At 42.3% G+C, this 21,116-nt stretch overlaps 1 protein-coding gene across 7 annotated transcripts in view; it reads right to left on the minus strand.

The window, feature by feature from the left end:
• PKIB (cAMP-dependent protein kinase inhibitor beta) overlaps window positions 1-21,116 on the minus strand; it is a 56,366-nt gene that overhangs the window by 1,702 nt on the left and 33,548 nt on the right. For all 7 annotated transcript variants that reach the window (XM_087775874.1, XM_087775871.1, XM_087775870.1 and 4 more), the window contains one exon: window positions 5,160-5,334. In XM_087775874.1, coding sequence (XP_087632000.1) covers window positions 5,160-5,307 — 148 coding nt within the window. In that variant the 5' untranslated portion in view covers window positions 5,308-5,334. The remainder of the gene's footprint in view (window positions 1-5,159; window positions 5,335-21,116) is intronic.

Here is a 21,116-nt window from a genome sequence, read left to right on the forward strand (position 1 = left end):
CATCTTGAGTGCCATTACATGGCACGTGCGGGACAACCGGGGGATCAGGCTCAGCCAGCATGGGTTTATGAAAGGGAGGTCCTGCTTCACTAACCTGGTCGCCTTCTATGACAAGGTGACCCGCTTAGTGGATGAGGGGAAGGCTGTGGATGTTGCCTACTTGGACTTTAGTAAGGCCTTTGACAGTGTCTCCCACAGGATTCTCCTGGAGAAGCTGGCTGCTCACAGCTTGGATAAGTGCACTCTGTGCTGGGTTAAAAACTGGCTGGACGGCCGAGCCCAGAGAGTGGTGGTGAATGGAGTCAAATCCAGTTGGCAGCCGGTCACGAGTGGTGTTCCCCAGGGCTCAGTGTTGATGATCTGGATGAGGGGATTGAGTGCACCCTCAGTAAGTTTGCAGATGACACCAAGTTGGGTGGAAGTGTCAATCTGCTGGAGGGTAGGAAGGCCCTACACAGGGACCTGGACAGGCTGGATCGTTGGGCGGGGGCCAGCTGCATGAGGTTCAACAAGGCTCAGTGCCGGGTCCTGCACTTGGGTCACAACAACCCCATGCAACGCTACAGGCTTGGGGAGGAGTGGCTGGAGAGCTGCCCAGCAGAAAAGGACCTGGGGGTGTTGGTCGACAGCTGCCTGAACATGAGCCAGCAGTGTGCTCAGGTGGCCAAGAAGGCCAATGGCATCCTGGCCTGTATCAGGAGTAGTGTGGCCAACAGGACCAGGGAGGTGATGGTGCGCCTGTACTCGGCATTGGTGAGGCCGCACCTCGAGTACTGTGTTCAGTTTTGGGCCCCTCACTACAAGAAGGACATTGAGGTGCTGGAGCGTGTCCAGAGGAGGGCAACGAAGTTGGTGAGGGGTCTGGAGCACAAGTCTTCTGAGGAGCGGCTGGGGGAGCTGGGGTTGTTTAGTCTGGAGAAGAGGAGGCTGAGGGGAGACCTTATTGCTCTCTACAACTACGTGAAAGGAGGTTGTAGCGAGGTGGGGGTCGGTCTCTTCTCCCTAGTAACGAGTGATAGGACGAGAGGGAATGGCCCCAAGCTGCGCCAGGGGAAGTTTAGGTTGGATATCAGGAAAAACTTCTTCACTGAAAGGGTAGTCAGGCACTGGAACAGGCTGCCCAGGGAAGTGGTTGAGTCTCCATCCCTGGAGGTATTCAAAAGAAGGGTAGACGTGGTGCTTGAGGACATGGTTTAGTGGTGGACTTGGCCGTATTAAGTTAACGGTTGGACTCGATGATCTTGAGGGTCTTTTCCAACCTTAACGATTCTATGATTCTATGATTCTATAATTGCCTTCACGCTCCCTTCAAGTCTCACATGGCATTACCAGTGCTAACAGAACAGTTTGTATACCCAAATCTAAGACAGGCCATAGCTTTCGGAGGTAAGGAGAGGTCTGCTCAGCTTATCTGTCTGTACTGTCTTCCACTTTAATAGTCGTAATCTAAGGGGTACATTTTCAGCTATTTGCCCTGAAGAGTTACTGTAAAATATCACAAACAGACAAAAGAGTTATATACCTTGGTCTCTATATATCACAGCAAATGTATATTGCTGTACACAATTCATCTGCTAAAGCTCTCGGCAGAAACCGCTTGATGTTGTAAGTCTGCTCAGAGGTTTGGGGGCTTTGGAGTTTTATACCGGTAAATTAAGAACTGAGTTATTTGACACCCTTCAGCATTACGTAGCACAGCACTGTTGAGGAAAGGGAGACAGAGCAATCTCCTCTGTTGGGTGTTTCTGTGTGGGGTTGGATGTCTAATATGAGTGGAGCCTTGCAGAGAGGTAGAGGAACACAGTTTGTTAGAGGAAATCTAATCTCATAAGTGGTAGCACTTAGGTGTGCAACAGGTGCTAAGCTGCTGAGTGTATCAGGATAGTTATACACAGTCACCTAGAAAAAATTCAGGAAACAAAGGTTATTGGCAGAATGGTGCCCTCACACAGATTACCAAATGTGGGAGACCATTATAACCTCTTTGCTCTTAAACTTCTAGCAGACTCCTCTTCAACCTTTGGATCACCAGCGACACCAATCAACTGTTTAACATGGTTCCAGTATGGCCTCCCACCAGACCACCTCTGGGAAGTCTCAGCCTCCAAACCTTACACACCATCAGAGGACGATCAGAGAGGATACAGATGGTCTTCATTTCAGAGTTAGGCTCTGAGATAAACAGCTGGTGCCAAAATCTCTCCTGTCCATCTCATGAGAACATTAATTTGGTGTGGCTTGCAGAGTACATGGAAATTTATATCACACAGCTTACGATCCTTGCATATTCATAAAGAATAAAGCAAAGTCTCTTTTCTGTTCTAAGCCAGACAAAAGGTATTAGCACATCCTTTCACTCTGACAGCAGCTGACAGCATTTTAGAAAGAGAGGAAATGTATGATCCAATGAGCATTAGCTAAATTTGAAGCAAGATGGAGAGAGTCCTCCTCACCATTTCGCATAATCTTCACTGAATCTTTCAGAGCAGAAAAAAAATAGGGCATACTTTATATAGCTACATGTTCCATCTTCTCTACTTTTCTCATTTATCCAGCTTCTTTGTTCTGAGCTGGAAATGGCTTTCATTTTTTTAACAACTTATTGTTAAAGCCAGGAACAGGCAAAAAGAGATGCCTGCTAGAGCCCCAAATGTTTCACAAACTGCTTCCCTGTCACAGCATTTGAACTCCAAACTTTCCTTCCATTTTGATGAATTCTCCTCATTTTGCTTGCTGTCTCATCAGAAGTTTAACTTACAACACAATGAGGCTGTAATTCCCATCTGATACTTGTGGAATTCCCAACCCCAAAAAGCATCCAAGCAGTCAGAGTGGACCTAACTGTATCCTCTGTTCATCTCCTATTATCACTGCTGCAAACTGCTGATAACAGAAGCTGCTCCTTCCAGGCACGCTCTGGCACAGCTATATGTCAATGACAAAAGCAAAGAATAATTCCATGCTCTTAATTGTTCTTCAAATCCCAGCAGTGCTGGTCCTTGTATTTGTAAGAAAGCATCAGTACATTTTGCTAAAACTAATGTAGCTGTGTTTCATTTCTTCTTCTTAATGCATTGGATGGGCACCAGGAGAGGAGGATTATTCTGTCTGAAGGGCTAAGTCTTATTTTATGCTGTGCTGTAACATTTCTTTTAACAAGACTTTCACTCTTTCATGTTTATTTTTATCCGGGGGGGGAGGGGGGGGGAGATAGAAGAGAGAAATTTTGCATGCTTTAAAAAGTATATTCTTTCCAACTACTAAACTTTCCAGAGGCCAAAATGAAACAAACACGAGGAACGTATCTACAGCTGTTGTATTCTTTTGTGCTTTGTTTAACATGGTTAACATGGTGCATCTCCCTCAGGGTTCACTGCTCTAAACAATACAAAGGTTAGTTACACGTAATGTAGCAATGAATATTTCAGTGGGTTGGACCGGTCACTTCACTTCCACAGCTCCTGACACTAATAACAATATAAATTCCCATCTACCTCCCCTTTGATAAGGGAAACAGTTCTCTCCTGCTGGAGCCTGACCCCTGGTCATGGTGCACGAACCGTGCCAGGTGGAAGAGCTATTTGGAATAAAAAAAACACATAATATTTGAAAACCAAAGCATCAAATGTTAAGTGACTGTCTGTACTTTGGAATGGATTTCCAGTGCTGCAGTTGCACACACCAGAAGAAGAAAATCTGTAGGGACATATTTTCATATTCCTAGGGAAAAATCTCTCCTTGAAAGAAAGGAGTTCTAACCGGACTCACAGGCCTCCCAGCTTTACTTTGAACATACCGGGACACAGTGCCCACCGTCCTTCCCACCCTCTCTTCCATATTCTCCCAGCTCCCCTCACTACTGCCCTGCAGCCTGAGGGTATCTGATCTTGTTGGCTTTCCCTTTTTTTCTTCATGTCCACCCTCTCTCCTTCATAAATCTTGTGCTTTCCTTTTGCAAAAGTAATGCCCCCTTCCAGCACCCATTCAGATCCTTATTTTCCTCTCTTTCCCAGGTTCAAGCCAGGATGTGGTCATTCGGCCCCTTCTCGCTCCTCCTGGAAATGTTCTCTCTACCTGCCCAGCAGTCCTTCGATGGGCCCATGCTGGGTTTGGATTACAGAACCCCAAATACCTGAATATAAATTAAATCACCAAACCAAGAACAACTTGCAATCAAAGGAATCCCCCGCCCTCCCAGCCTTTATGGTGCTTTAGGAGGCTGTAAACTCAACATCCTGTGATTGCTTCGGGCAAGTACAAGCAGGACATGCATCCTGGGAGCCTGGGAATCCCTCCTATAATCTACTTCAGCTCAGATTCATGGACCCGCCACTCCTCAGCACAGGCCTGCCTCCCGCTGTGCTGCACCCACACCATCGCTGCTCCTGGCTGTGGGACCACCAGTTGTGGTGGCATTTGTCACAGCAGCAACAGTGACGGGCATGAGAAGAAAAACTTACTTCCAAATCAGAACCTAAAAAAGTAGGGGCAACCCACGCTCAGGGCCAACCTATAATTCTCACTTCATAGGCATTAGAAACCAGATTTTTCTGAATCTGAAAATCCCCCTGAAAGTAAAAAGAACTCAAATGTAAAGCTGGTGTTGATTAGACCTGTGCTAAATCAACAGAGCACCTTATCAAATTAAAGGACATGGCAAAGGAGGACACTGATCTCAGATAGCAAAGCTGAAAGCCTATGAGCAGGAGTAAATCACTGTAAATCCTGCTCTTGATGTATATGCCTGAGTTAGGATAGCTGTAATTGGATTAACAGTGCAGCTTGCTGTCTTGTGCTAAGGTATCTCACAGTGTGGGAGAAGACCCTAATTTATAGCTGGAGTGATCGTTTTCCAAGCTCCCCAGCAATGCAACTGTGTTTGCTAGTCCTCAGGCGAACTGGAATTCAGTTCCCAGCACCTTTCCCCAGGCTGCTGAACACTGAATCTGTGGGTGGATATGGCAGACTTAGTCTGGGTTAAAATTAACTTGTCTCATCAGGAGGTACAAGTGGTAACTGCTTTGCAAGCTTGAATTTAATTCTAAATGAAGACAGAAATATTAGTATTGACATCAAAACTGCATGGTGGCAGAAGTCTTAAGGAGAAAGCACAGGACGACTGCATGAAAATGTCTGCTTCTTGAATGTGTAGCCTTTACCTTCTGAAACGGAGAGCTCAGCCAGTTTGTGTGGCAGGTCTGAAGTCCCCGCACCAGCAGGAGAGCCCAGAATATCTGGTAAGGCGTTCCGGCGGCCTGCCCGTCCTGATGCTGCAAAATCTGTGACCACAGGCTCCACATCAGTCATTGCTGACTCCTTTCCTCATAGCAACATCTGCATGCGGAACAAACACAAGAAGAAAACAGCTGTAGCCCGGATGGATGCTAATCACCTGCTCACCAATACAATAGCCACAGGCTTTGCTCAGCGGGTCTTTTTGTATTAAAAGCCACATATTTCAATACTGAGTGCTTAAGCTTTATTTGTGCCCCAGAAGAAGATAAAAGAATCTCTGTGCATTTCCTTACGTTGCCATGTGCACATCAGACTAGCACAATGAACAGCTCTAGATCCTACAAGAGACCTGTGGATAGGGTCAGCAACAGCCCTTTCTGCCAGCCACTTGTATGTCTTTTTATGACCTGATCTCTCTTTTTAAGTGGTTTTGCCATACAACCACTCGGAAGGGAACTGAAACTGTTTTGTCATACTGTCTCTATGAAGCAAAGCATGTTTTCTTTATTATGAATCTTGTTTAGATTCTTATTTAGAATCTTGTTAGAGCAAAATCCTTTTACAGAGGAGCAAATTTACAAACAAAGATCTCTCAAAAAACAAACTAAAACTCTTCATAACATTTTTTCATCATGCAGATATCAAACCATTTGTTTTCCTCTGCTCCTTGTTAGCTTGGCTTAACCTCGGCTTGTGCATGTGACTTTTATCTAATAAATAATTGAATCCTGCAAATAATAGAACCAACGATCTCCCTCGATCCCTGTTTCAAAGCCCATTGAATTGAATGGGAAAAGTCCTGCTGACCAAAATGGGCTTTGGATCAGGCACAGAGGTGTTTGCAGGGTCACAGCCCAGGGCACCAGCTTAAGTGAGAACACCTGGAGCAGAAGGAGGTGACACTTAGCTGCAGGAGGCACACAGGGATAGTGTGTGAAAACTGCCATTAGCAGCTGTATTATTAAGAATCACAAAGGACTATCATACCAGAATTGTACACAATAATTTCTGATAATTAACCGCATGATTTCTAATAATTAGACATGAATTGTTCAATTAAAAACAATATTTACTTTCTCTATATGAATGCAGTTCTGTGTGCAGTGTGGGAACAGGAATGTCGTGTCTTTGTGTAAACATGGTCAGTGCTTTGTGTGGGAAGGGATACAGATCGGGCTGGAGACCAACCTGATGGAAGGCTGTCAGCTTTTGGTTGACAACTGGCTGTATTTAGAATAAGAATTGGATAAGGAAAGTCTCAATCATTTTAGTGTTGTTCATATAAGAAGCAAAGAATCATAGTCCCCTTTTTAAAATTCCGCTAAGGTTGGGAAATATCAGTGCTCTCATTTCATGGATAGACAAAACAAGGCAAATAGGGATCGATCATGACTTGCTCTGATGTGCAGGAAGCGAGGGGCAGAAATTTGATTACTGATGCTGACCTGGCGTTTCCACCACAAAGAACATTTTCCTTTTTTGCCCTCAAAGTGCCTTTCAGCTGTGTCACTCCAACAACAAGAATAAATATTCTTAATCTTCTTTGTATCTCTAAATACTTTGTAATAAGAGAAATTAATCCTTCTTGGCCAGAAACGAAGGCATTAGTAAAATCTGCAAGCCTGAAAGATGACTTGAACATGCAAATAAACCATTTTCTTTAACCAAAGTAGGCAGCTGAAAGTTCTGACCTGGAGATTCAGCAGGAAGTTCCTGTCTTGCACGAAAACAGTCAGGTCAAGTCCAAATGAATCTTTTCCATAAGTAGCAAAAATATAAAAACTATACATGGACATTAAAGAGCGCAACTTTGAGAAAATATACACAGTATGTGTATCAACATTCTCAGTTAGATACGACATTATACTATGTATTCATTAAAATAGGTGAGGTCAGCACTTTACAAGAAATATCAAAAGAAGCAGAATGAATCCATATTTACAGAGACAGTCTCATGGCTTTTTGTGGGTGTTCATATTTACTTAACTGTAGGTGTCCTAAATATATTTCTCCACATGCTCACCAGTGCAAGTAAAGAGACTGTAAATTACACTTCAGAATAGGAAATACTCAGGATCTCCTTTCACTTAGTAAAGCTATTAAAATTTGTTCCCAATGCCAAAATGCCTTTGCTGCAGTTCCTGCCCATTTCATTTCAGCCATTTAGTTGGTGAGACAATAATACTGTTGTGAGCTGACTGCCGTTCACATAAAGATCTACAGAATGACATTAACAACAAAAGACACCAAAGACTTTCTCGAACCTGTCTCGTGGACTTGTTTTGTTCTCTTTTCTCTCCTGTACGGATGTTTTTGTCCCTAAATGGTTACGTTTTAAATGGAGAAAAGCTGCTCTACAGCTCATGCTATATGAAATGACTCTCTTCTGTAGCACAGTTTCATCTTACCCACCTTGTGCACTTGTTTCAAATCCCTCCCTTTCCTCTCCAGCTCATCTCTTTCTCCCCTGCTGTAATCTCTCTTCATTGCATAATACTAGACAACCCAGGAAGATTATGAAGGACACAATCTGACATGCTTTCATGTACATTAATTTTGATTTATGCACTTGATTAAAAAAGTGTGCAGAGACAAATCTAGAACATCTGTCAGACAGAAAACCAGCTGATCGTTATCCATCAGTCCGGTGGCCATAACTCAAACGTAGCTATCTAAAAATAATAAAAGTACACCAACCTTTATATATGTAGCAGTTACCATTATGTCTTCATCTTTGTTTTTTCTGTACTACACTTAAGGTATTAGAGGCTGAGGAGAAGACTGAGTTCAAAAGTTAAGGGCTACCCACTGCGCTAGCACACGATATATTTCTCTAAGTATATTTGAAAGACAAGGGACTACCCCAGCAGGCTTAGAATTGAAATTACAAATCAAAACTTAAGTCCATTTAGGTCCACATAAATCAAAACTTAAGTCCACCTCCAAACATATGACAGACCATATTCAAAATAGCTTGCTGCTGTACTTTGGATAAACAGCATTTCATTCTTTAATGTTCTAAGGAATTTCTTCGATTTAATTCTGATGCTCTCTTATAGTAGTATTTTCCAAGTCCTACATCCAAGTAAGGATGTAGAGTTTCTCCACTCTTCATCTGTTTCTACCTTTAATTTTTTTTAACATATCCATCAGGAAGTAACTGTCTTTTGGGCATCTTCTTGCATCTGTTATGTGTAGCATTTTTCATGCTTCCCCACAGAGTAAATAATAAGAACAGCACAGCATCTATTTTCCCAATTCCACTCCTCCTCCCACTGGCAACATCTCCTTCAGCTTCATTGAACTCATTTTGCTGTAGCCTTATCCAAGTTAAAGATACTTACCTCTTGCCAATGCCTGCATGCAGTTGCCTCTCTCAGCTTCCAAATTACTGTTGTCATTTTTCTCCCGTGTCACTGCTCACCAGATTAATGGTGCGCAGCTCCAAAAGAATAGTGACAGATTTCCAGAGCAGAAGGTTCCGTACTTCCCCAGCTCCCCTTTTTTCCATAGCAAAAACCAGGCCACCCAAAAGCAGAAGGGGACTGGCTGGAAAACAGTTGAGCAGGGATGCCGGCTGTTTGCAGAGGGTCAACAGTGGGAAGGCAGGGGGAAGCTCACCTACTAAAATTGGAGACCGAAGGCTTTGACTGGCATCCCAACTAGTACGCCATCGGTACTCCATGGCCCCATACTAACTTTGCAGCTCATTACTGGGCCATGACATAGTGCTAAAGGGTTTTGGGGAGTACTAGGTTAATCTTCTCATATACGCCTCTGAAATCCTTGCAGGACCACCCAGAATGCACAACAGACCACTCAGGTGTGCAAGGGGGAAGGAAATGCTCTGCTTGTGAAAACTGGCTACGACCAAAAGTAGAACTCAATTACTGTATCTATCAGACATTTAAGTAAGTGTCCTCAGACAAAGCAATGGCAGGTAAACTACCAGTGGGATTTTCTCTGAGCGAGACAGCTAGTTTGTTAGTCTTTGAGTCTTCTTTTGTTGGCAGCGTAGCCAGCCTCTTGGGGGAAAATGAGTCACAGAAGCTGATGAGAATTTAAGTAAATGACAAAGGAAAAGAACAAATAAGTCTCCTGAAACACTGCATGTTGAGGATCAAGGGAAAAAACGCTTTATGGTGCTCAGCTGTAGCAGGTGCCATGGTCCACATTAAATGTCAGTGCTGTCTCTTCCTCACCCTATCTGTTAGGAAGTAGATAAATCACCATTATACGTATTTGTGAAAGCTCTTTTTTCTTCTGATCTTTTTACTGTCTTACACAGAGACAAAATACTGGTTTTGTTCTGCTTGGAAGGACAAACTATTCCTCGGGAAATGTCAGAAGGTTCCTGACATTGGTATTGTTGCAACTCCACACAGGAGACTGAAAGACCAAACACATCACTCCTTACCACTCAGGCACTTCTCTCCTCTCAAAAACTTTTCTCTTGGGTCTTACGAGTAGTCTCTGTCTGCACTATCAGAGAAAGCTACGCTTCCCAAACACTGTTCCTTTTGAATGCCCCTGAGTAGGAACAAACTGGAAAGCATGAAATCCTCTCACAAACACCTGAAAAATACAATAGTCAAGTAGGACTTTTAGAGCCAGATTGCTTGATTTTGTGTCTTGATGGTCTCTTACTGTAAGATGCATTTCAGCATCTTACTTTATTCAGAAAGAACTTTAGTCCTTGTAGTTGCGTTTAGTTGGTTTTTATTTACTTGTAAGTAATGAGTGTTCTCCAAGCACCTTTACCCCAAAAGCTTGTAGGTTCAAAAGTTTCTAAGTAAGGAGAACAGAAAACTTGTTGAATGAAGCGCTTCCCACTGTACAACTGAGACGAAAACCACATCTCCTTGCTATGCAGTCACCATGCTTTCACATCCTCTTCTGCTGCAGCTGCATTCTGATGGCTTTGCTTCCTCTTCCCAAAGATCTCAGAATAGGAACAGTCTCATTATACGTGCTCGTGAAATCCCTATGCTTTATCCTGAAGCATTACTGGACCACAGAAGAGGAAAAAACCTAGGAACATTCATGGTTTTTGAGGAAGACAGTCCAGAGATGATGATGATGACTTAACAGTAACCTGGGCACTCGCAAGCCTAGTGCTGGGAAGCACACAGAAAGATAAGCAAGCGGTCTTTACCGTATCTATATCAAACACAGGAGTCTCGATTCTGTTTGGGGCTGAGGACAAGAGACCACACATTTCTTAATACACAAAGCAATATAGCTAACTATACGAAAGTCAGAAGTGAATCATTCAGGAAAAAAAGTAAATTTGTTTGCTTTCAGGTTTTTTAATACATCACTAAAGTTGAAACAATAGTTCCTTTTGTTATTTCATGTTAGAAAGATGATTTGCATTTCCTATACCAATGGAGATGGCCTTTCTAGTACATGTTCTCTGAAAAATTCAGGAGTTGTTTTCCCATACAGGGAAACTAAATTATATCCCATCTCAGTAAATCTACAGTGCAGAAGCATGTCTGAGTCCTTCTGTATCTTCTGCCTCAGTCTGGATGTTACAGCCCATATAACACATGATATTTTGGGGATGATATTTGAAAATCTGCTATATAGTATAACAGGTTTTCACTTTTGGTTCTTTGCAGTGTACATAGCTGGACAGACATTTAACACAAATGTCTTGTGTGTTTCTTCTGCTCTGGGCACGTGACCTACTCTACACTCTTGCACCAGGGGCAACATCCTTACTGATAATGTGCAAAAATGGCTTCCATACGTGATTTTCCTAGTCCCAAACTGGTCAGCCTGGGATACTAAGATTATACCATTCCTCCATTTCCTGCCTTGGTGCTCTCAGAAGCATTTAATGAAGGTCCAAGGTCTTGATCATGTTTTTCAGATGCTGATCAGTTTGGGGTACAGAATCTGAAAACCTTGGCCAAAGCTATAGGATAAAGACAGGAGCTGACGAATTTTGCCCCTTGGTGAGTCCAGTTTCTAGATAAATCTTGTCTATGCTTTCATGAGGAATGGTTGCAGATGGGGAATTAATTTTATTAAGTATCAGGGACCATCACAAACCTCACCAATTTTCAGCTCAAAATGCAACATATGTCTTAACTTTTGCTGTCTCCTGTATACAGTACCTAAAAAGTGTATGTGTGCCCTTGTATAGATACTGCAGCTGAAAGGGCCGTTGTAAGCCAGTGCGCCACGCCAGCATTACAAAGTATGTGTGGCATGAAACCACTTTCTATACAAATAAAACGGGATGGACTTTTTTCTTCTTCAGACTGGTACTTCAAAACTTTCAGTTGAATTTTCTGATCACTTCCATAAAGCCAGTATTATACTCATGGAAAAGACAGGAGAAAAAAAGCCCACGTAACTTATTAGTCATGCTGTTTTTATGCTTCTGGAGAACACACAGATACCACCGTGCAGTTCACCCTCCACAAACCCATATAGAGCAGAACAGCTTTACTGTGAGCTGTGTTTGACCCTGTGTACACACGGTGCTCTGATGCAGGGAAGAACACATTACAAAGCTAATAGCAGTTCTAAGTAATGGTACAATTTTCCCATTGTGAAAGAAAATAAGGAAGAGAGGGGAAGGGGTCATGATAGTGACAACTGAATCAGAAGTTATCATCTGCAGCAAGTAATAAATGAAGCGACATTAGCTGAAGGCAGTCAATACCAAGCAAGCGAGCAAGTCACTTTCCAAATGTCTCTGAGTGACCAAAAGCAATGACAGACATAAACTTTAGTTGACTTCACGGGAAACACAATTCAACAGGGAGGAAACTCTAATGCATCAGCTATGCTGGAAAGAAATCAAATGCATCCCCTACTATGGAATAAGAAATGAAGCGCAATGGAAACAAACCAATCAACCAACCTAATTCTTCCTCTTATATTTTGGCCATTCATCCTCACAGAGTTTTCATTTCCTATTGCAAAATGTATAAATATTGCCTGTCCCACATGCCCACATATACACAGTACACTTTCTGAGTTCAGCCACAGAGCTCCACCCTTCCAAATCCTTTCTTAAGATTTGTATCTGGCCTGAAATCCAAGAGAAGTTTTCCCACCCACAGGAACATACCTGAGGAGTAATGTAGGAATTATTTAGACATCATTTTTAAGGCTAATTTTGCAGAGGCCTTGCAACTACAACATTGCAGTTAACTTGTATTTATGATTTTTCGCATGGCCAAAGGCACACAGGGAGATGAGTATCCTTACTGTACTACTTAGTTTTGTTACTAGTCATACATGCACCACACATTTCCTCCAGCCTCTCCTATCTCCTTGTTCCTTTGAACAGGGAATTCTTTAGGGAAGAATCAAAGGACTTTTTCCCTCTATTTTGATACCTGCTGCCCCAGCATCCCACGAACACTTCCTGCAACACAGACAAGTCGATAGCTACGTAAGCCAGCACATGCGTATGTCCGTACTGTATTCTTTATTAGAAGCAGCAAGGAATCTGGTTCTCTGCTTGCCAGCTCTGTGGAAGAAAACTACTCCGACAAAACCACTGGGAAAGGCTGAGGCGGCAAACAGCTTGTGGCATACTGGAGTCCACTTACACAATGCACTCTAGTAAAGCAATTAGCATAGTGCAATATAAAATGCAATTGAGAGAAGATGAATTTACAGTTTAACAGATGTATGACAATGGGACAATCCTATCCACATAACCAACACACCTATGTACCCAAATTCGCTTACTGGAGAAGGCCCAAGTCGTCTTGAGATCTTACTGACATGAATGAGGAACATTTTCATCTAGTTCAGAGTGAATCAAACAGTACTGGTATGGACAGGAGGTTCCCAGGAATGGAGATCCTTGTGGGAGTGCTTATAGAAGAGGAGTTCAGAGAAAGAGGAGGAGTTGCCTGTAGCAACACGTGGGCACGAAGGGCTGAAAGTCAGGAGCACAAGGAGTAAGAGGCATGGGGAGCCTGTAATGGTGGTTTTGTACATAGAGAGAAGGGAAGATAAACAGAGGTTCTTATCTAAAGCAAAGAAATGACACAGCAAGCTAAGGCAACACAGGAAGAAAGGAGCCCCTGGAACCTTACTGAGGAAAAGGAACAAAATCAGTAACAAGGAGCTTCTTTGGAGGGCAAGTGGGATGGAGGCAGGGAGGAAAAAAGGCTTGGTAAAGTTTGGGGAGCATTACAGGAGACCAGCTCTGCTGGAGGATGTGCACACAGATGGGCACTACAGAGAGCCTATGGATTAGCAGCACACTAGCTAGGTAGCAGTAAATCAGGCTTTTTTTTTTTTTGCTTAAAAGATTATGTGTGTCATTATCCCAGTATGCCCACATGTAGAAAACCTGAAGAATCTGCAGAAGAAATACAAGGACAGTTTATTACACCAAGGCATTTTTTTTTTTGAGGGAGATTTTGTTAACATGACATGTGCCACAACGCCTAGTTAACTGAATACGTAGTATTTGTGATGACCTTTACAGACTGATGCTGTGCAGACCCCTCAAAAGAAGAAGCAGCTACAATGTGAGCTTCCACACAGACATGCCTCTTTTTTGCCCTGCCAGCAGCTCCCTTCCAGGGAGAAAAGTCCCTGTTTATTTCATATTCAGACCTCCAGAGGGTCTCCTGGAAGCAGAAGTGGGTTTGGTGAAAAAGACGCAACCCAGTGCTTCTCTCCATCTAGCTGTTAGGTCGTAACAGTCTGGCAGTGAGCAGGAACCCTGTGTGAACAGCAGCAGGCACCTTTCTAAGTCCCCAACCCTTCAAAGCATGAGACTATTTCCATTAAAAAGCAAGGACAAGCCCGCAGAAGCACTTTATTGTTTTAGTTATGCAAATGAAAGCTGACTTTTGATTTTATTATCTTTGTCATGGCCAGATAACATTCCATAATTATTTCTAAAAACAGATTAATCATATCACATTTGTATGAGTCTTCCTCCTTCCAACCTACAAGATGTACTTTTTATGGCCTGGATCAGACCTGAAGAGCATCCCACCCTATGCGTGGACTTCTTCCCCAGTCAGCTTCAGTTGCACCTTACTGATGTGCAAATACTTGTGTTTAGCCAGTTTTGCAGTCACACCCCTTAGGGCTTCTTCACCTGAAGACAAGAGAGGATACTCTCTGTCTTGTAATGATATGGCTCATGTCTGATGAACACTTTGGAAAAGCTAATGTGTAACCAAATCCAAGCACCATTCTTCTCCTTAAGTTGGAGTAAAACTTTCCTCTTTAAATTTTTCATTTCTGCATTCTACTTTCATAGTGCCAAACACACACAAGGAGAAGCCACTATTTCCAGATGAAGAATTACTCATAGCAGTCTGTTCTAATTAAAACAAAAAACAAAAAAAGCCAACACCCCCCCCCCCAACACAAACCAAACCAAACCAAACCAAACCAAACAAACTGAAGTGAAACTTAGTAATTGATTGCTACTTACTCATAGAGGTCTGGATATAGCATTTAAATCAAAGTGAGCTTAACCCTCAACTCTTTATTGGACAATAGAAGTACTAGTGTACTACCAAAAGCTAGTTTTCTTTTCTTTAGGATAGCAAGCTGCTACAAAGCCTGCTTGTCTTTGTCATAAGTGAGTTTGTAAATCTAACACTCCAAGTTTTTATTATTCAACTAGCTTCCTTAAGCACCAGCTGGAAAGTCTGGTTGACAACTTCAGCTATTTCACTAGTGTTTATTGTTGATGAGACCATCTTTTCCACCTTATTCACAAAGAGCAAATACCAGCCTCAGAGCTGCTAAGGTATCTTGTAGACATCACTCCAACACTTCATTCAAACATGGTTCTCAGGGGCTCAGCCATCTTTGCTTTCACCATGAAGCTCTGCATAACTATTCCCCCCCATAATTATTTATTTTGTCTCTCACTTCAGTTGCTTCTTCTACTCCACAAATGATCTGGGTTTCCTGAACTATACTTCTGGCTCATCCACGAATGCGTCTGGAAATCCAATCCAAAATACTTAATTTGGTGTTCTTCACTGGATAGGACGTTGGAAAGAAAATTATGTTTGCACAACTCAATAAATGTTTAGTTAGTTAATAAAATAGTATTTTATTATTAACTCAGTTCAAGGGTAGTAAAAGTTCTTTGATTTTCCAAATATAACTGAGCTATTGTAGGATAATTCTATAAAGCCATCTCAGCTTAAAGGAGAGATGGTCTACCCAAAAGTCTTTCCAATGACATTTTTCTAACTAATAAAAGATATTTTCTCTCCCTAAAAACTTTGTCTTGACCATGTTCCTTAGGCCACTACAGGTACTGGAAAGTTCTACAAAATCATTTTGTTTCAGTTTGCCCTCAGGGGAAGATGAACCAACAGAGATCACTCTGCTTTTCACAGTAATCTGATGACTTTAAGTGAGCCCAGGCAGAAAACGGCCATTTGGGCTGTGAAGTCTAATACAAACAAAATGGAGCTCACCTCCAGCTGCAAGTCACCCTGGTGCACTGAAGCGCCTTTTAATGAGTTCCTGAAGTTTCCTACTGCTGTGCTCAATATGTCAGTTAACATTCACAAAGATGAAAAATCAATAGGACATAGGGCTACATTTCGAGAAGTTACGTTACACAACTTCTGTGCACTGTCTTCTAAAATTGCATTTTAAATCTGGACCCTCAGATCCCTGCTCTGTATGTTCCACTTATATTTTATGTATGCTTTAACATATATTTTTGCTTCAGATACAATATTTCTTCAATACTAAATGAATAATTTTTCATTTTCATTTCATTCTCCAGCATACATCATGCCTACTCTAATACAATTCCACTCAGGTCATATCCTCTAGAGCATACCTGTTGAATCTTGGCAGTAGTCCCGTTTACTGACTTTAATGAAATTACAGGTAGAAAAATCTGCCCCATCCCACGGTGACTCACCAAGAAAATAGACTGAGATTCAACAAATATGTCTTCCTTTAGCTTTATAATTTAAGTTAAATAATGACCTTGATTCACAAGACTTCCCAATTATATTTACAATAGACTTTAACATGCAAACAAAAAAATAAATTCAATCAATTACAATTCACTGAAACATATCCTGATACTATAGGTTTACATTTTGATCCTGCAGTTATGCATGTACTTAACTTTATCTAATTGCAAGGCTTCTGTTCCTTCCATTGAAATGTGATAATATAGACAGGAGACAGTACTAGGAATGTGCTCTTCAACGTTCAGTAGCAGATCACTGGGTTGGATTTGTCCCACTCAGATTTGGAGATAAGAGTTGTCTCCAGTGGATCAGACACCCATGGATGCAGTCCCTGGTTATTTGTCTGCACCAGAAACTCTGTGACTGCACCTTAACGCTCAGAGACCACAGGGTATTTACATGCACGCACAGGCACAAACGATCAGAACAAGGCAAGTCTCAGATTTACTCCTCTGCTAGAAAATTTTGAGACTGGGGGAAAAACTTAACAAATTTTCCACAGATTAGGGAATATGGGGGCACAAATATTTGAGAGTATCCTGTCTTTAAATTTTCTGGGAATGAGCCAGCTATACCCTGCTCCACTGAATAGCACCGATGAAACAGAATTTCAAATAAATGAAAAAAAATAACCCCAAACCCACAATCTCTTGAGGACTAATGATGGAAACAAATAGGCTATATTATTAGCCACAGTACACACTAAGAACTTTTTCCTTGCAACTTATTTTGGATTAATTTTACGCTTCAGGTGAAAGGTTTATCTGCAGTACTACACTTGCTCCTGCCTTCCTATTTTTAGATGACTCCATTTGTTTCCTCGGTGTCTCTGCTGAAAGGATATGATGGATCACAGTGATTTATAAACCTCCCTGACTTTCATGTTATTTCAGACTATCTCTTTTTCCTATGAGAATAAGCCTAATAGGTGAAATTCATACTGGTTATAAGCCTAAACAAGTCAGTGGAATTACACCTGGGATTCATTTGGTTTAATTTCTTTAGCCTTTCAATATACTTCTATTTTATGAAAGTATGAATCATCTATATTAGCCTCCAATGCCCTTAGCCTAGGACATTAAAACAGCCTACCTATCTTAGAGCTTCACGGTTATAGACTAGTTTGGTAAAATAGACATATTTCGATCAAAATTATAGTAAAATATACTAAGAAAATTATTTTATGGTCTCCCTGAGCTTACTTGGCAATTGAGGAAAATTATTGTCTCTCAAAAAAGTAAGCCCTAAAAGCAAATCCCTACCTCCAAATATTATACCCTATCTGTTGTTCAAGAACAAACACCAAACAGTCATTTCCAAGGCATGTACTGGGCTGGCAGTCAGATAATTTCTACACAGTTGAATTAATGTATTTTAAATTAATTCGATTAAAATGATATCTAATTAAGGCAGATGGCTTTAAAAGAGTCTTTTCCATTTTGGTAAATGATCCTTCAGCAAACATGCCCTGCTATTGAAACACCTGGATAAAGTGCTTCAAATAAGGACAAAAAAAAGTGTGTTCCTATCCCAAATGAGGCGGCTGTGAAAACAACCAGTAGATACAGGACCATTTGAAAGACGACAGAGTAGAAAGTTAAAGTGTGCTTTTTATAAACAACTTGAACGAAGTACAGCTGGACCCTTAAGCTATTTTAGCTGGAATGCCACCAGGCATAGAAGTTTTATTTAACTTTCTTAATCTACATGGGCCATTGACGCTAAAGGAAAAGTGGAGGGATGGAAACCAAAATATAAGAAAGCCATCGAGTCTTGTTCCTATTTGTCATACAAACAACATTAGTTGGGAGGTTCATGTACTGAATCTTTTGGTTTTAAAAGTTTAAGAATATCAGCTTTCTTTTTCTTCGTCTTTATTATTTTTAATTTAACATTTAGTCTGCTATATTCTGAGTGAGAGGTGGGTTTAATTTTGACATGTCAGACCAGAGCCATTCTCCCACAAGGAGTAGCAAAAGCAACAAGCAAGATCTGTCTGAGCAAATGTTTTTATTTTGCTTTCCTTTGGAGCAGAGTTGGATAGGATTTTCCTAGCGAAAACTGTCTTCCATCGTAAAGGAATCTGCACTTCCACTGCACAGGCGTCTGTGTTGGAACCATGCCGTTCCTGAATCACATCAATTTTAAAAACCTTTTTTACTAGGTCCAGGCAAGAGAGAGCCCGCCAACTGCTGCTGAAGAGTTGCGTGGCTGTGGTTAGGGGCTGGCACAGGGTGGGAGGACAGTCAGCTTGAATTCCTACGGATTAGCTGAGTGCCCTGAAGTTCTCACTTGCTGGTTTCATCCCCGCAAACACACAAACACGACCTCACCGGGGTTTGCTTGCCCTGGAAAGAGCCTGTGTACAGCCCTGGTGGTACAGGACATTTCCTAAAATGTTAGGAGGCCAGGAAAGCCCAGACCTGGCTCGGCTTTATCACAGCAGGGTGGTTCCTTTGCACTCTCACCTGGCACCGAGACCAAGATGGTCAAACCCTGGCAGCCACACGGGCCGTGTAGGAGACCGGGCACCCTCCGCCTCAACTCCTCCCTCCCTCACCCTGAAGGGTGCAGCACCAGCCCTGCCTCCCCTCTTCTACCCTCCCACCGCAGCAAACACCTTCCCTCCTCTTTCTCTGCCCTTCTACAGCAGCAAATTCACCCTCCACCAACATGCACCCTCCAGGACACTCCCACTCCACGAAGAAAGTCCCGGTGCCCACCCCCGTCGAGCTTCTCCTACCCTGCCCCACAGGACCACAGCCAGAGCCTGCCCTGTCCCCACAGAGGCTCTGCCCTGGGCAGCACCAGGCGTAAGGCTCCCCGCCGAAAGACACAAGAATGAGCAACGCAGCCCGGAGAGGGGGAATTAATCACATCTGCCATTTCCCTCGCTCGCTGAAGGCACGCTGGTGCCGAGGAATGAGGCGCCTGAAAGAGCCTATTTCCAGTTGGTTAAAGATTACTGTTCAGCGCTGACATTTTGTAGCCTGCAGATTTTATGTTAAATGAAAAATACCACCCTTGCAAGCTCCTCTTACAATTTTGCATCATTTGGCCAGTGTGTATACATACCTGTGTAACACATTGTGTGAGTTCAGGAACTGCTGAATGCTCAGAAACAGATTTTTGCCATCTGCTAAGCTAATGACCTCTTCTAAAACATCTATGAGCTCTGAACATTTCCTTTTTTAGCTTTGCCAGCATAATCATATTACAGCCTGACACCCGGCAGTGTAAATTAATCTCTCTTATTTTTTTTTTTCTCCCCATGCAAATTCCTCAGAAGGAGATTTTTTCCCCTGTTTTGTCTTATTAAGCCCAGACAGAGAGAAGGAGCAAAAGAGACAGGTGTTATCACTGAGCGAATCTTTTTGCAAAATGGTACTTGTTTCTAGACAGACTGAAACCAACACCAAGACCGTTTTGGAGGACACATACTACAAAGATTCATCTTTCCCAGAAACACACAGACCTCACTGCATTGCTTAATGGAAACTCCATGGGAGTTTTGTTTGTGGAAGTATGGAGTTGAGCTTTTAAAAACAAAAACCTGGAAATGAGATTGGCTGACAAGTGAAGATCTTTGGGGGTTATGCTGATGTTGTAGTACTCAAAACATTTACTCCTTGTTTTAGGTACTGGCATTTACTTCTGCCTTAAGACCTGTATCTTCAAAAGATCAAAAATAAGAAGGGTGCTTGCCATGCTTTCTTGTTGAACATATATCCTTAGAGATGGTGGATTCCCTTTTTCTAAACTCCACTCGGCACTGGAGGTGAGCAGAGCCTACATCTCCTCCCTAGAGTTTTGCATGAATCTGGGTGGAGAACGGCAGATGTTGTGATTTCAGGGGACTCTTTTTCTGCATATGACCTCCTGGTCTTGAGGAGTTACAAAAGACTACAGGCGCCATGGGAAACATTTTTCTCTGGTCCTCTCTGCTACATTTTTATGGCTCACTTCAAAATCAGCAGCTGAAAGGTTTGTTTCATTTATATCTTGCGTTTTTGTAAAAAAAAAAAAAGCAGAAATAATTCTGAATTTTCTTGATTGCAGATGAAAAGAAATGACCTTTCACCAAACACACCTGTATGCTACACTCATTTTGAAACTATGGGTCACATTCTGTTCCTTATAACATCAACCAAACCACTACAGGTTTGTTCAATGAAACAGATGTTTAGGAGAGAGCTGACAGCAAATACATCTCTGCAGATATCCCTCCACAAAAGCCCTGCTCATTTATTCTGATAGGGGGAAAAAAAAAAAAAGGCAAGATTTGTTCCTGCCTCAGAAGATTTAAAACTCCTCCCTAAACTGTAAAGAGTCCCTCAAATTTGTGAGGACTGGGTGAAGACCCGATAGGCCAGGTGCAAGCACAAGCAGCTATTTGTGCTCAGTTCACAGCTGCTCATGGCCAGTGCTCCATCTCACACTCTTCCTGGGCACAGAGAGCTCCAGAACCTGGCTGTGATAGGATGTCTCTACAGGACAGACATGACAATCTGCATTTGAAGGGGCACATGAACGGTGGCTCTCCCCAGTTTTGCCTGATGAATCTCTCTTCCCCTCTAAAGAAGGAAGAGATGCACCCACAGAGAAGCTGTACCCGTTGCTGTACTTCTCAGCAGGGAACTCCCTAAAGCACCGACAGTCATAGCCAAAGAACAGCATTTGAACATATAATCTAGAGTCTTTTTTCTTTAATCTAACCCCATTTATTATAGCAAACAAGATTCTTACTCTAGTGTTTCAGCAGAGAGCCTAGACAGACAAAGACAACTTCTGAGGTGCATGAAGTCCCGCGAGCAGGAGAACACCAGCAAGGCTACGAACATTTAAATAAGAGGGAACTTTTCTATTTGCTTAGTTTGTTCAGAGCAGTACGGAGACAAGCACAGCTCTTTAACCAAAGTTCAT

Source organism: Nipponia nippon, unplaced genomic scaffold (assembly GCF_047370975.1).
Source record: "Nipponia nippon isolate SJK-2023a ecotype South Korea unplaced genomic scaffold, ASM4737097v1 scaffold_4, whole genome shotgun sequence".
Taxonomy (NCBI): Eukaryota; Metazoa; Chordata; class Aves; order Pelecaniformes; family Threskiornithidae; genus Nipponia; species Nipponia nippon.